A 16,550-nucleotide genomic window follows, 5' to 3' on the forward strand; every position below is an offset into this window, starting at 1 on the left:
CCCTACCCGACCCCCTGGGGTCCTCAGACCAAGACGGCTCCATGGAGGGCGTCAAACTCTCCACCACCCTGACCCCAGAACAGCGCCATGACTGCCGGCAGCTGCTGCAACCCTTCGCTGCCCTCTTCTCTCTCACGCCCGGGGGACCCCCTGGTGCGTCCACGACGTGGATACCGGGGACAGCCCCCCTGTGCGACACCGCGCCTACAGAGTGCCCGACCGGGTTCGAGCCTGCATACAAACGGAGGTCTCCAAGATGCTCGCCCTCGGAGTCATCGAGCCATCCGACAGCCCGTGGGCCAGCCCTGTGGTCTTGGTGCCGAAGGCCGCCGCCCCCGGCACCCCCCCGGAACTCAGATTTTGTGTGGACTACAGGGGCCTAAACGCAGTCACCAAGATCGATGCCCACCCCCTGCCACGGGCAGACGAGCTCATCGACCGCTTAGGGGCCGCCCGCTACCTAAGCACTTTTGATCTCACCGCTGGGTACTGGCAGATCAGGCTCACCCCCGGCGCCCAGGAACGATCCGCCTTCTCCACCCCCGATGGGCACTACCACTTTCGGGTGATGCCCTTCGGTATGAAGAACGCCCCAGCGACCTTCCAGAGACTGGTGAACAAGGTCCTGGCCAGACTGGAAGCCTTCAGCGCGGCCTACTTAGACGACATTGCAGTCTTCAGCAACCACTGGGCCGCGCACCTAGGACACCTCAGAGAAGTCCTGGCCACTCTCCAAAGGGCCGGGCTCATGATTAAGGCCAGCAAGTGCCAGATCGGTCAAGGATCAGTGACCTATCTGGGCCATCAGGTGGGGAGTGGCCAGGTGGCGCCCCTCCAGTTGAAGGTCGATGCCATCCAGGCGTGGGAGCCCCCCGCCACCCAAACAGCTGTCCGGGCCTTCTTAGGCCTCACAGGCTATTACCGGCGATTTATCAAAGACTATGGCAGTATTGTGGGCCCCCTCACGGAGCTCACTTCCAAAAAGAAGCCCAAGACGGTGCACTGGACACCCCGCTGTCAGACCGCTTTTGAAACCCTCAAGGCGGCAATGTGCGCTGCCCCTGTACTACAGGCCCCTGACTACGGCAAGGAATTCGTGGTTCAGACAGATGCCTCTTAGTACGGGGTTGGGGCGGTCCTCTCCCAGATGGACACCAAGGGCCTCGACAGACCTGTGGCCTTCATCAGCCGCCGACTGCTGCCCCGAGAACAGAGGTGGAGCATCATCGAGCGAGAGGCCTTCGCCGTGGTATGGGCTCTCAAAAAGCTCCGGCCCTACCTTTTCGGCACCCACTTCCGAGTCCAGACTGACCACCGGCCCCTGCGGTGGCTAATGCAGATGCGGGGCGAGAACCCCAAATTGTTGCGATGGTCCATCTCGCTGCAAGGGATGGACTTCACCGTAGAGCACCGGCCCGGCAACGACCACGCCAATGCCGACGGCCTATCCAGATTCTTCCGTCTCGGCGAGAAGAACCCCCAAGGAGATGGGTGACTCTCCCTGCCTTCAGCTGGGGGGGACGCTTGTTGGAGCCGGCCTCGTGGCGTGGTCCTGTTCCCCCTCGCCAAGCCGCACGAGGTCCCCTGCACCTCGGGGCTCCTCCATTTTGGATTGTACGTGACTCTGCGCACCAGCCTACGTGACCCCGCTCAACCCGGCCTCGGCCCCAGCAAGCCCCGACATCAAGGCACCAACAACTGGCCAGGGGGTACCACGTGAACACTTCCCCACTCCCGGCGGAGGGCAGTATCGATGGGACCCCCAACCGTCCTCCCACACCTAGGTGCGATCGCCCCACAGCTCTCCTGGGCCTGGCGCCTCTCCTGCTGAGCGTCTGGCCGCTCCCGACCCGGCCTCTCCGCCCCCCCGGGCGCAAGGGTCCGGACATCAAAGGGCTCCAGACCTATATCTGGGGCGACCCTGCAACAGGACAGCAGTTGTATCCCGGAGTCAAGAGCCCTTCTGATCGGATCGCGGCTGACCCTACGGAGAAAGACTCATCCTGGAACCACGCTCTGAGCCCTGCTGACTACGTCGCGGCTCCACCGTGCTTAAAGACCTTCACGAACCTTGGGGCCCTGCTGACGCTGTCGCGGCCCGACCTTGTTGAACTTGCCATCAGAGCCCTGCTGACCTCGTCGCGGCTCGACCGAAGCGGACCTACCACCGGAGCCCTGCTGACTGTGTCGCGGCTCGACCCAAGCGGAACTACCACCCGAGCCCTGCAGACACCGTCGCGGCTCTCCACGTCCGAGCTGCTTTGAGACCAGCACCTGTCGCTCTGATCCCCGGAGCCACCTTCGGCCTAACGCAAGGTCTGGCGCAGAGCTTCCCCGTACCAGGCTGGTACTAAGACTGTCCCGCTACCCTGTCCCTACAAAGACATTGAGACTCTTTCTGGATCTCTCGATCCCCCTGTAAATATTTCGAATGTGCTACTATTGATAAAGTACCTAGATAAGCAACTGATACGGAGTCCTGTGTGGTGGTGTTACTGGGCCTAGTACGATCATAGGAGAAAGACCTCTCCTAGGAGGCTTCTCAGCGGCGCTCGGCTATAACGTTGCGGTAGGAAGGTGTCCCGGAGTGGGCCCCCTGACTCCCCGGTGGTCCTCCCTCCAACAAGGCCTATAATTACAAAAAAATGCTGGGTGCGAAGCAGGCTTCTTACGTAGAGGGATCACCTTGGCAAGATTCCAGGCTGCTGGCAGGACCCCCGAACTAAGGGAGAGATCGAAGATAGAGTTGATTACCGAATTAATAATGTCCACTGCCTCAGCAAACAGCGTAGAGATCCAGAAGAGACCCTGAATTTCATTTCAGGATGACTTCTCTAGACTGTTCGAAAGAAATATGCTTAAACTCAGTAAGCCTATTGCTTAGTCTGGATGGATCTAGGTGACCAAAAGAAGGGGGAATTTTCTAAAGGCCTAGCAAAATGAATAGTAAAACAACCATGACGGCGGACTGTCCCGGCCGCACTTCACTGTTCTGTTTCTTTTTCTTTTCGATCTATACAAATGTGCACCACAATTCCTGCACCTGCTGTTGTTCGGTGCAGCTGCAACGCAGAACAGAAATGTTTAATTTTGGATTTAGTGCATCACTAAGCTTCTTATCCACAACAAATGAGAGTAGATGTGAGGACAGGTATTCCTTTCTATTCTTTCTTTATTCAATCCTACCCGATTGCTGAAGTGACGGCTTACTGCAATCTTATGGCATACTTGACGGGCTATCAAACTTTGCCTGCTTTGGGAGTGAAGGAGCAGTCCATTGGGAATAAATAAATAACATACTTCCCATCTGAAGCATCTTGGGACTATCTGGACAATCCGATGAATTAATACTTAAAAGTCCTAATGAAGTTCAAGTTTTGTTTCCATACTCAAAAGTAAGGCCGAAGGGGAATGTCCAGCGGTAGCAAATGTGATCCTCTTGCAGTTTGGTGGTGATCGGTCGCAGTGTTTGCCGGCGGGCCAAGGTCGCGGGGGCCAGATCTTGGTAGAGAGAGCATCTGTGGTCTTGAAAGGTGACATCTTTCTTTTTCCTGGCAGCAGACAAGATCGCTTCCTTCACTTTGAAAGAATGGAGTTTGACCAAGACATCCCTCGGGCGCTTACTGCCCCCCGCCTGTAATGTGCCCACACGATGGGCCCTGTCCAGCTTGAGCTTCAGGAGTTGTGAGGAGACGATTTCTTCAAAGAGGCCCGTCACAAATGCCTCCGGATCAGGCCCCTCCGCCCCCTCTACCAAATCCCGGATCCGAATGTTCTCCCGTCTTGTTCTGTTCTCCAAGTCTTCCACCTTAAGTATGACTTGCTGAAGCTGGGTTTGAAGCGCTTGCTGCGAATCCTGTACCTTGGAAGTAGCCGTCGCCTGGTCCAGCGTCTGTTCCTCCACCTCCAGTACGAGAGTACCCACCGCGTCCACATCCTGCTGGAGGGTGGTGAGCTTCTCGGTGAGGTCAGCTTTTAATTGGTCCACCGAGGACCGCAGGTCTTGTTTGATCTCTAAACACAGCTCAGCTTTGAAATCACGAAGTGTGGCCACCAGATCGTCACGCGTAAGCGCCATATTCTCAGGTGCCTTAAAGTACCGGGAGACTTTGTTGGCGTTTTTCTTGGGTGGCATAAGGTCACCACCCCACTCCCTCGAGCTCAAAGTCACCAGGGTTCTCCAGACCTTGCCAGAAGGAAGCACGACGAAAGGCCAGATCGTGACGTGTGCTCCCCCCTCACGGTGGGGTTGGACCCCCGCCGCCTACTGCTCTCCAGTATGCTATTGAGGGACAGAGTGGGGGGACCCGCCCCGCTGTAGGCTCCTAAGGGATTCCCCTCCCAAGCGAGTCCCGCCGTGTCCTCACACTGTAGCTGGGTGGAGGGCTCGTCATCAAGGCCCGGATTGCCTAGCCGCCGCTGGTGCCTGTCTCTGTCACGCCGCCATCTTGGTGTCAGGCACAGCCCTCGTGGAGCGTTTCTTTTCCCCCAGGGCGGTAAAGACTGCGAAGCGCTCCTGTAGCAGATGGTGGGGCCCCAGGCCGCTCAGAACTTAACTCTGAGTGCCCCCCTGCCGCCGCTCCCGCCTCTGCACCAGCACCGCGGGACCTGCGAAATTGCGGATATGCGGGACCGCTGGCACTCGCCGCGTTTGGAGGGCTGGTCGCATCGGCAAGCAGGACAGCAGAGGTCCGCCGGGTCAAGGCACCGCTCCGGTGCTAGGAAGATCCCTCCACGGCCGCCTCCAGCGATCGCGGCAAGTCACAGGATTCCCGTACCGGCCCCTTACACCAGTCCGCGGCGGGCCTGGGACCTCATGGACTCCGCCTCAACGGCAAGATTCCGTAGACCCGCGGCAAGTCTCTCGACTCCGGCAGGTCATCCAGCTCACGGACAACCTCAGATATCCAGTGGGTAAGTATCTCGTTCACCAGGCTGCTGGGTAGCGCATAATACAATCGGTGGGGTCCGGAGCTGAGTCGGGTCACAACCGCTCCGCCATCTTACTTGGCCACACCCCCCGAAGTTCAAGTTTTTACTGAACGCAACGCATCGGCTGGATGTTGTGCATAGATGTAAAGAACCGGAATGGAATAAAGAAAGAATAAAAAGGAATACATGTCTTCACCTCTGCTCTAATTTGTTATGGATAAGAAGCTTAATGATGCTAATGGTGCACCAATCCAAAATTCAAAAGGCCCAGCGAAATTCTCTGAATATCGGAAATTTTGGTTTCAAAGTTCGTTGGCAGCCCATTGCAGAGCTCTTGCAGAGCTCTTGGAAGGGAACAATAGCTCTTTGGTAGGACTGTGGTGAAATAAATTACTTCACGATCTGGAACATAGAACAGGAACTATGCGCTGCAGAGTTTATTTTCTATGTGAAGAAACAGGCTCTAGGCCTCTTTTAGAGGGGCGTGATAGGCACCAAGGGCAGATTTATGTATAACTTTACTATCCGAGGAATAGTCCTCGCCACGGATAAGTTCACGCTTTTTGCAAGCTTTGCCTTCCTTGACCAAGTGCAAACATAATCATGGAGCAGAAGATCTGCCCTTTCTCCTCTTTTGCTCTTGTAAGGCTATTTAAAAGCTATTGCTGCCCCTCTTCCCGTTTATGGCATCTGTCACGATGGACAAAAGAATACCCCTTAGGGACAGCAAGCGCAATGTCCGGAGCGGAAGACTCATTCAGCCAGGTTTCCATCATTAAAAAGCCCCTCTAATCTCCCACTACTAAGAAGATCGAAGATGTGGCGAGCATGTTTGTGCAGGGACCGGACATTAATAAGGAGGGTAGACTAACACCTTCCCTTGGTTGCCCCATAGACCTGGGTTGTTTACTGAGCCAACAATACTAAGTTCAATCCAATCTAAGCCTGCTACACCCATGAGGGAAATGGAATAGGATGCGGTATACTTTGCCTTGTGATGTGTTGAGGAACAAATCAAATCTGCCTGGTAAAGATTCGGTCCCAAAAGTAATTGTGGAGATCAGCTTTGCCTTTGTCACTTTTAGCTACGGAGTGAATGTTGGGGATGACCTCCTTCATGAAAGGAAATGAAAGGCAACTATGAAGGACGCCACTTTCAGTTTTTAATGCATTTAGATGTAGACGATAGGCGCCCCGATGCTTCTCAAGATTTTTGTGTCGCCCCCCCCCCACCCCCTCCTCCCCAAATGCCGGTTGCTTTTTTTTTTTAACCTTCTTTCTGAAAACAGCTGCATTTGTTTTAGTGAAGTTGACACCCATCTCCTTTTCACTGCATAGTTTGAAATCAAGACTGGTGTATACCTTTTTACAAATGAAGTTATGACTTATTAAACCAGTTTTCGTAGATTAAACCATTATTTTGGATTAAATCCGCCTGCCTGGTGGTTTCTAAGTGCAGTTCCTTACAGTTAAAGAACCCTCCTAAAATAAAATTGTTTAATAGAAAATGGTTTTAGCGCAGACTTCAAAAGGAGTTCCCAAAACATATACATGGGATGCAGTGTAAAGTATTTGTTGAATATAGCATCGAGAAATTTTACTGTACATTGTTTTACCACTCATTTATTTATTTAAAAAGTTTTATATAGCGCTAACAAGATCCCAAAGGATATCAGAGTGCTTAACAAAAGGATGGTAGGAAAGTAATAAATGCAATATCAACATCAAAAAAGAATAAGAAACATGAATAATTACAGTGGAAAGGGGTCAAAGGTGAATAATACAACAGCTATTACATAGCAGGCTAAGAAGGGGGCAAACGATGAGGTAAAGAAGAGTAGCATCAAATGGTGGTCTAACAGTTGCAGGATCAGAGACTTACAGCGGATGATCATAACCCATTTTAAGGTAAGAACTTGTTCATTAGGAATCGTTTGGCTTTCAGTTTGAAAGCAGCCGTGGAGGAGATTCTGCATACTTCCGGTGGGAGAGAGTTCCAGATCTTCAGGCAGCGCCAGAAAAAGCTCGGTGGCAGGTTCTCTTTTTGCTATAGATGTGTGGTTTCAAGAGGAAAGAGTTTGCACCTCTTGAGGGTCTACCACCCCCGGATAGTTCAAGTTTTTGCGCTAGGTAAGTGGGGGATTTGAAATGGAAGGCTTTGTGTGCCAGACAAGCCGTCTTTAGCTGAATTCGAGCTTCGTAAGGCAGCCATTTAAGGGATTTTAGGACTGGGGATATGTGCGCTTTTCTTTTGGTACCTGTAATCATTCTAGCCGCAGCGTTCAGAGATGCCCTTAGTGGAGCCAAGGTATATTTGGGGAGGCCACAGAGCGTAACGCTGCCATAGTCAAGTCTTGGCAACACAGGCGCTTGGACCACCTGCTTGAAGTCAGATTGTGGAAGGGATGGTTATGGTGGAAGGGATGGTTTGATATTTCTGATTGTCCTTATCAAGTGATTAGCTCCCTTACAAACGTTGCCTATATGATTCTTCATGTTCAGATGTTTGTCCAGGGTGATTCCGAGAGATTTGGCTAAGTCTATAATGAGGGGGGAGCAGTTGAAGGCAGTGAGGTGATTCAACCAAAGGTCTAGCTTGAGGATGTGGTTCGGAGGAGAGATGAGAAGGAATTCTGTTTTAGAGGTGTTGAGCAGGAGGTGGTTCTCAGTTAACCAGTTCTGAGTAGACGTTAGGATAGTGTTGAGTGAGATGATGTTATCCGGGGAGGAGAGTTTCAAATAAAGTTGCGTATCATCTGCATACATATGGAAGAGAATGTTTGTGGCATTTAGTGTATTAGCTAAAGGTTCCAAGAACAGGTTGAAGAGTATAGGAGATAGGGTGGACCCTTGGGGACCCCCATGAGTACTGATGAGGGCTGGGAGAGAGTGTGGTTCGCCTTGACTCTTTGTGATCTGTGGTGGAGGAAGGACTAGAACAATTGTAACACCTGACTAGAGAAGCCCATCCTGTTCTTCAGAATGGATATGAGGTTATCGTGATTGAACGTGTCGAAGGCGGAGGAAAGGTCAAGGAGGATTAGGAGCCAGGATTCATTTTGGTCGAGCATTTTTAAAATGTCATCCAGGACGTGAATGGGAGCTGATTCAGTTCTGTGCCCCCTCCGAAAGCCAGATTGATGCTGATCTTGCAGTTGGTAATTCTCTATGTGCACACAGAGTTGGGATTGGACACATTTTTCTAGGAGTTTAGCTAGGGTGGGGATGTTGGAGATAGGACGGAAGTTGTTAAAGTCAGCCCTATCAGCATTAGGTTTTTTAAGTACGAGTGATACCTGAGCTGCTTTTTCAAAATTTGCTGCAGAGTTTGATTTTTTTACTTTAGATTTTGACAAAATGTTTTGCAGGGTTTGGCAGATGTTATAGGTAGATCGTGAAGGGTAGATCTGGGTACAGTCCACATTATCAACAGTGTTAGCTCTATAAAAGGTCTTTACAGCTAGCATGATGAAAACTTCCCTATTAGCCATTTACACTCACCCCCCACGTCAAGCCGTAACCTCACATCATTATCATTCCATTAGCTGCTCTGATTCCGCAACAGTGTCTTCGGAAGTAGGATGTATTAAGACGGTTTTTGCTTTTGCTACTTTGGTTGATTAAAACAGTATGCTGTTTATCCGAAGACAGGATGTCTTAGGTATCTGTATATATTTTCATCTATCTCCCATTTAGGTTGAGGTTGTGCAACACCTACCTGAACTTTACAACATGCAACTGTTTTGTACTTCTTATTTGTCGCTGTGTCGCCATTTTATTGCACATTTGTAACATATTGTTCTGTGGTCAACCAACTCGAACTGCTTATCGCCTTAAAAGCGGATTCAATAAAGATTTGAGTTGCTAAACCACTTAATTTCGGTTTTTTGCAGAGCTTGTTGACTGCAAGATAACTTTTGTTTCAGATTCATGTGGCTCCTTTGTAACATTTGAATGTGTTTGCCAACAATTTGTTTCTACCCTTCGAGTGGCTCTTATCACTGACAATCATAGCAATCCTAATAATATCTTATGTTTTGATACCACGGTTAAGTATTCTAACCTTTTACCGAATACAAATGCTTACTAAATTAAATACACAAGTAGGAATCTTATGGCCAGATGTAGGTAAATGTGAAATACCGATTTCTAAATACCGAATTTTAAGAAATCGGTATTTCCTATGTAGGTAACGATTCGGTAAAAAATACCAAATCCTTAATATTCCTCATTACCGAATCGGTAATTGAGATTCGGTAATAAGGAATACCTACCCATTCATTCCTTGGAGGCCCATAGGAATGAATGTGAAGACATTCAGTATTACCGATTCGGTATTACCGAATCGGTAATACCGGGAGGTATTTCAAGGGTGCCAGGGTGTCCAAAGGATACCCTGTTGCACCCCTGAAATGTGCATGTGTGCACATGTGGCGCACATACATGCCCTATGGGCATGGATGTGTGCCACATGGCACTCTTAAAAAAGCAAATAAGTGTTTTTTTTAAGGAAATCGGTAATTAACACCAACTTGAAGTTGGTGGTAATTACCAATTTCTTAAGGCTCAAAAGCACTCTTTAATGTGCTTCCTACATTGCATTTAAGGAATCGGTATTACCGATTCCTTAAATGCAAGAGCAATAAGGAATTGGTATTGATGAATCGGTATTTACCGATTCCTTATTTACCAATTCCTTACCTACATTAGGAATGGCTAAATACCGGTCGGTAACGCTGAAATTTACCGAATTTCGGCGTTACCCACCGGTATTTACCCACCTACATCTGGCCCTTAGTATTTTAACTAGATACCACTTTTTGTAGTGCCTAACAAACATGGTAGACGGTATACAGCGATTTGCTCACACACAATTTATATGCATGCATGCTCACTACTAGATGTTCATTGTGACAAGGTTAAATTAATGTTTTTCTAAATGTAAGATTCTTTTGAAATGTGACACTAAAACAGGTAATAAATAGGAGAGTCCATAGATATTCCTGCCTTTTAAAAATAATTGTTAATTAAAGAATAACAAAAGCTAATAAGGTGGATTTTTCTTTTTGTGGGGGGATAATTTTTTTTATAGCAAACCAGAAATAGTTTCCAATTTAAAAAATGTTTACTTGGAATATTGATCCTTTTACGGGCATTGGCTGCCTTGTGTAGCAGTAGGCAGACTATTTACAATATTGACTAGAATCAGTTAAAATAAATGCACTCCATATGCTTTCATTTTCTACATCAATATCTGCCATTTAATTCTTATGTGCAGCATATGATGAGAAGTGTACTTTGCTAAAATTGTATTTTTGTAAAATTATGACGCTAAGCCATACGTTGGAATGAATTTGGAGTGTCTACAAGAATGGCCACACACTGCCTCCTTCAAACTCAAAGATACTAAATTCTCTCCTGGTCTACAGCTCCCAGGGCTGTCTCTTGAGATCTCAACTTCTCTCATGATGCTGACCTCTCATGTTTGACAGAACATTTTCACAGTAACATGAGGTTGTTCATTTCACTATTCCTTACTTCCGCTTCAGTCCATTACAGAATATGACAAATATAAGCAGCTTGTTGCTTGCCTTTGCCTCTTTGTCTTTTATCCCGGCAGATTTCAGTAAAGTGTATTTAGTACTAAGCTGCTTTTTCTGTTTCTTCTGCAGGTGCACTGTTGAATTATATTGTAAATTAGCAGATACACTTAAAATTGAGTTGGGTATTAACTACCCTTAGTACCTTTAATCACCTCTTTCCAAAATAAAAAACCCAATCAAAATCTCTCTGCATTTCACAAAAAACTATTTAGTTCTATGGACAAAAATGTAAAGAAACTAAGGGTACCTAAGACACAAGTGAATTTAAAATGTGTCTGCCAATTTACAGATATATGATACCAAATCTGTCCACCCCACTTTTTCTGTAAAGCGGGCTACAATCCACATCAAATGCTCTGGCCCTCACAAAGTTGCCCCACTGCTAAAACATAATTCTTAATCTCCCCCTTTGTTCATTTCAACCCCTGCCAAAAACTAGGCTACCTTTTCCGTTTTGACCCTACCAGTCACCAAGGTAATCTCCGTTTACTAACAACAGGTAGCTTGTCTCTCTGCCCATCACTTATGCTTCGGTATTTTTCAACAACATTACCTTTACCTTGCTGAAGTATTCTCTTGATAAACTCCAATTGAGCCATCAGATCCAAATCCCTCTCCCAAATTCCACATTCAATTTTCCCTGCTCCACTACCAGATTCTGAGTATATACACCCAGCTTACACTCCAAGCATGACACACTATGACCTCTGAATTTTCTGCCTCTTTCTTCAAAAAGAACATCACAAGTCTACTCCTTCAACATGCAGGTACACCAAGAATAACTTTGACCCAAACAGGGATACCCTTGTGACCTCTTATTCATGGTCTAAAACTAATTGTGTTGCTTGCTTGGTATTACTCCCATGCCTGCTTTTAGAAAACATCTTAAAACCTGGATTTTCACTCTCCCGGACAATTATTCCAAAGCAGCTATCTAATCCTCCTGGACTGGTTCTTATAAGATCTTTAGCGCCAAGATGCTCCCTTCGGAGCGAACGCTGCGCTCTATAAATACCCCACAAATATCAAATAAATATCAAATACATTGTACCACCATGCAGTGCAAGCACACTGACAATCTATCTGTTACTACCTACTGCAGTGCTCCACCACACTCCCCTAACCCGTGCATAGTGACTTTATGTACGGCATTTGTGCTAGAAAGGCACCATTCTCTCTATGAATTGTACTTGAGATCTAGACTCGTATCTAATAGTTTTAAGCCTTATGAACAATTTCTGATTTTGAATGCTAATTGTTAATTTTGTTTTTTGATGAAGGTTCAAGGTGCATCATGCTTTATACCAAGCTATTGAACAAAGTCGGGATTCCATCATACTCATCTTTCTTGACGACATCCCTGATTACAAGTTGCATCAGACATTACGCTTGAGACGAGGGATGTTTAAATCCAACTGCATTTTGGATTGGCCTGTTCAGAAAGAACGGGTGAATGCATTTTATCAGAAGTTAAAAGTAGCGCTCGGCTCCAGTAGCGCAGCAAGTTGAATATTGCAAAATGACTTGTATACAGTATTCCACCTGTAGCTTTGTCAATCTCTGTGATGGTTAACATTTGAAACATGTCTAGAAAGAAGACCTACCCTGGGGGTCATTTATGCATCTATTATGCACATTATGCCATAAATTGATAAATTTGTCTATTTGTAGCTATTCTTGTCTTCCACCTTCTGTTTAGTAATTTAATGCTTTTTCTACGTATGAATAATACACTTAACAGTAAAGAACACATCTCAAAATTATTACTGCGCATTAAAGTGGTGTGAAGTATATTTTGCCTGAGTAGGAAATGTTTTACTGATATTGTAGAAGTCTTTGTTTAACCCCTTCAGCGCGGCGCGGATTACCACGCTGTGCTGAAGGTTCCGTGCACGGGCGGGCCATGACGGAGCGTTTCCGTCATGCGCACAGCGCGACCGACACGCATGACGGAACCGCTCCGTCATACGCATTGAAGGGGTTAATACAATTCAGCGGAGTAGCAGATTTGCCTATGCATTTATGCAAGAAAACAATCATCATCCGTTCCCACATTTATTCTGTAAGGCGATCGCGTTAATACTCCAGGCAAGAAAGAAGTCAGCAGTGCTACGGTTGTGTGGATTTTTTTCATGTGAAATATAATTTATGCATAACTCTAACACTGATCATGTTTGTAAGGCCTGAATGACTGCCTCAGATGATTCCAAATCACAAGATTTGCTAGTACTAATTTTTCCAGATCTTATTTTCCATTTGTTTTTCTCGAGCTACTTGCACACGTTATTAAAGCGTTGTGGTTTAATGCTTTGCACGTACATCACAGAATTAAATGTACATATTCGCTGTATGGAAACACAATTACACAACAAAAACCCAGTTGTGGACCAGTGCAGTGCTGTGCATCATTGTGTGGTTAGGATATGATTCAATATTGTAAAGATGTTTGGATGTAAATAATGCGCAATACACTTTTTTTTACGTTTCACAAACCCTATTTCAAATTTGGGACTTTGGGAGATTAAACAATTAGCCCAGAATAACAAAATATTTTGGGCCAAATTCAAAGGTCTTTAGATTTTAAGGTCTGTGATTTGGCCACTGGACAACATCTTTTTCTCCTCTATGTAGAATACAGTGAGTAAAACGAGAATGCTAGTGGCTTTAAAGCTATTTGAAATGTACAGAATGCAAATGTTTTTTCAGATAAAGGCATTATTTCAGATGTTTACCACGGTCAACCTTTAATAAAAGATGGTCTCTTTTTTAGTCTTGCGTGTTTATGACCTGTTGTTTACAATACCACAACTTACGATGGGCTTTGGGTGAGCCAGTTGCTTATGAATTGTTGGCTTCCTTTTCAGTCTCATTTGCGTGCTTCTTAATTAATGGCTTTTTGTCTTATGTTTATCCTTCCCTGCTGCATAGCTCCTTTGCCATCCTTTTGAATGATTTGCACTGTATCTTTCTCCTGTTTCCATTCAGGCAACTACTTTTCACCTTTCGTGTTATCTTTAGCCATCTCACTAGATTCTTCTTTTTTAAACAGTGCATACATAATATATGTACAAAGAGGGGCTTTTGGTCAGTAGGCTCTATCCATTTGGTAGGCTCCATCCATTGGTCTGTTGATACTCATTCACATGTTGCTTCCACCCACTGCAGCATACATCATGGGGCAATGGGTCAGCCCACTTTACATTATTGTCTCTCTTCACTTTGAATGCCTTCACAAAGCTTGTGCAAATGGTTCACCTCTGTAAGAAATTGGGTTGTTGCTTGACTGGGGTATGAGCCCATGTCAAGCAGCAATCACAATTCTTGTCAGGGTGAAGCACAAGCCAACCCTAAATTAACCTGTGCTCAAACATCTGGTAGCTTAGCACCAAGCAGTCAGGCTTAATTCAGAGACAATGTGGAATACTTCAAACAGTAATGAAGTGATGAACACCACACAAAAAACACCAGGTTAGAAAAATGGAGTTTAAAAAAATGAAGAAACGAACACCAAAACAATAAAAATCCAAGTAGTAGAACCAAAGATATGCAGTTTGTAAGATTTTAGAGAAAAAAGCGCCAACTGTGTATATATGGTCATGCCAGACTGGCACAAAGTCACATGTTCAGGCTGACCATAATGGAGCGCAGGCCGCCTACAGGGACCCAGTTAGGCTTGCTGAACAAAGTACCTTAATTTCTGGTTTGCGGAGTGTTGCACGGGTCCCCATCAAAGATGTGTTGTGCAGCCGAAGCAATGCGTCGGGTCCAAGTTGCCGCGAGGTCTGTGGTGTGAGGGTCTGCATCATCACCATCGAGGATCCTGTCAACAAGGGCCTCCGATGCGAACTCTGACGTCGAAGATGCGCTTGTGCAGCTGGGGCGATGCGTCGGTTCCGAGGAGCTGCAAGGCTGTGACAAGCGTTGTCGTCGAGAGATTTGAGGGCTTGTACCAAGGATGCATTGCGCCATGGCGGTTCCGATGAGGTGGCGAGCTGTGGTGCTATTCTGGTCTTTGCGATGAAGAAGATCCATGCAGCGAAGGTGATGCATTGGTTCTGCTCGGGGTTGTGCAGCACAGCAGAGGAGATGCGGGTATTCTTCTGGATCCTCAGTGGCTAGCAGAGCACCTTAGCCCCACTTCCAAGGGTCCAGGACTTGGGATGGCACCACTTGGCAGTGTAGACTTACAGATAGCAGAGTCCGAGTGCTGGGTCAAGGTGGTAGGAGTCTTCTGTCCCCGAGTCTCAAGTCAGGAACAGAAGGCTCCCACAATGCAAAGGGTTCGCATGTAACATTTTATGTTTATATATTTTCCTTCACTTCTGTTACCCAGTTAGATGCTGACTTCTTTCCTGTCCTATTAAAATTACTGTTATATAGTGTTTATGTGACATTGTTACATTTAGGTGGCTGCAATTTGAGTGCTTATTTGACTGATGATTTCTTCTTATCACCTTCATAAAAAGTAATGTTAAAATACACTTTACAACCAAAAGGATTGTCTCTTTGGGGGTTCTGGGATCACTGGGGGTCACTTTGGAGTCCTGGCTTGAGCAGATGTAGGTCCTGTCCTTCTCACCCAGGCAAGACGTCAGCAGAGTGGCAGTCCTTTCAGCTGCACAGCAGTCCTTCTTTCTGGCAGAGTATCCACAGGTCCAGAAGTGTACTGAAGAGTTGGTGTCTGAGGTCCAATATTTATACCCAGTTCTGTATTTGAAGTGTTAGAAGCTTCTAGATGCTTGCTTTTGAAGTACACAGATGTCCTGCCTTCTGTACCCTGGCTTCAGACTAGCTACAGGTTGTATGCAGTCCTTTGTGTAGAGGCAGGACACCGCTTATTTGAGTGTAAGTAGGACTTGGCCGAGCTCCCACCCTGGTACACCTATCTCTCTATTGTGTGTTGACGTCTTGGGGGAATACACAAAGCCCAACTGTCAGCTTCACCCAGTCATGTAACCGAGAGACACTAAATGTCAAGGCAGGAGAATAGCAACTTTTAAAAAGTGCCATTATCAAAATTGTAATACAAAATCCGACTTCACCCTAAGGTAGGAGTTTTAATTTCAATTCCAAAGACACCAAACATGAATAAGTTATGGAAGTTACGGATTATTAAATGTGTGGAAGTTACAGATTATTAAATGTAATAAAGTAACTCCAATGTTATCCTATGAGAGAGGTAGGCCTTGCGGTAGGGAAAAACGGATTTAAGATGGATGGTACAATCAGTGCTGTGGCCCACTAGAATCATTTAATTTACAGGTTCTGGCAGGGCCAGCTCTAGGGCGGTGCGATCGGTGCCACCACACCGGGTGCTGACTTGGGGTAGGGGCGTCATTTGTACAAGTATATTTTCATTTAAAAAGCAACTGCTGCCCCGTTCCTGGTCGTTCCTGGCCTCCAGCAATTTTCAGGCATCAGTTAAAATGTCTAGATAACTCCGGTGATTAATCGTCTTCCGGGAAAGTGATGGAGGTTTGTCTAGTGGAAGTTTTGACTCATCCAAAGGTAACTCAGAGGGTTAATGTGCCTGCTGCAAAGAATGTTTACCATCCATATAACAAATGGCATGTAATGTAAATTGGTCAGTGGGTTACTGCTTCTGTAAGAGAGCTCATTTTGTTACTTGTCATTTGTAAGTCAAAATCCTAATATAAAACATTGAACTATTAATTTTCATCAAAGAGCTGGGTGTAAACTGCAAGGTATATGCTAGAGCTATATGTTTTCCCCAGTCTTTCATTATCCTAATCTTTCCTATATTTTCTGTTCTTCTATTAAAGAGAACCTCTAACAATGGTGTTACATTTTAAATTCTGAATTTGTGCTTTTCCAACTATATTTCCTACCAGTATCGATGACCTGTTACTCCTACACTACACCTAGTAGTCCTGTCTGATGTAACATTTCCTATACACTGATTTACACACATGTAATTCTCTCTGTGCAATATGTGTGTGATGTAAAGTGCTCTGACACCTTAAACTGGTATGAGTGGTGGTGCTATAAAACTAA

At 46.2% G+C, this 16,550-nt stretch overlaps 1 protein-coding gene across 8 annotated transcripts in view; it reads left to right on the plus strand.

Moving 5' to 3' along the window:
• TLR3 (toll like receptor 3) overlaps nt 1-13,304 on the plus strand; it is a 243,377-nt gene extending 230,073 nt beyond the window's left edge. For all 8 annotated transcript variants that reach the window (XM_085641971.1, XM_085641967.1, XM_085641969.1 and 5 more), the window contains one exon: nt 11,816-13,304. In XM_085641971.1, coding sequence (XP_085498097.1) covers nt 11,816-11,851 — 36 coding nt within the window. In that variant the 3' untranslated portion in view covers nt 11,852-13,304. The remainder of the gene's footprint in view (nt 1-11,815) is intronic.
• Nucleotides 13,305-16,550: the final 3,246 nt, after the last annotated feature.

Source organism: Triturus cristatus, chromosome 2_2, assembly GCF_964204655.1.
Source record: "Triturus cristatus chromosome 2_2, aTriCri1.1, whole genome shotgun sequence".
In the NCBI taxonomy this organism is placed as follows: Eukaryota; Metazoa; Chordata; class Amphibia; order Caudata; family Salamandridae; genus Triturus; species Triturus cristatus.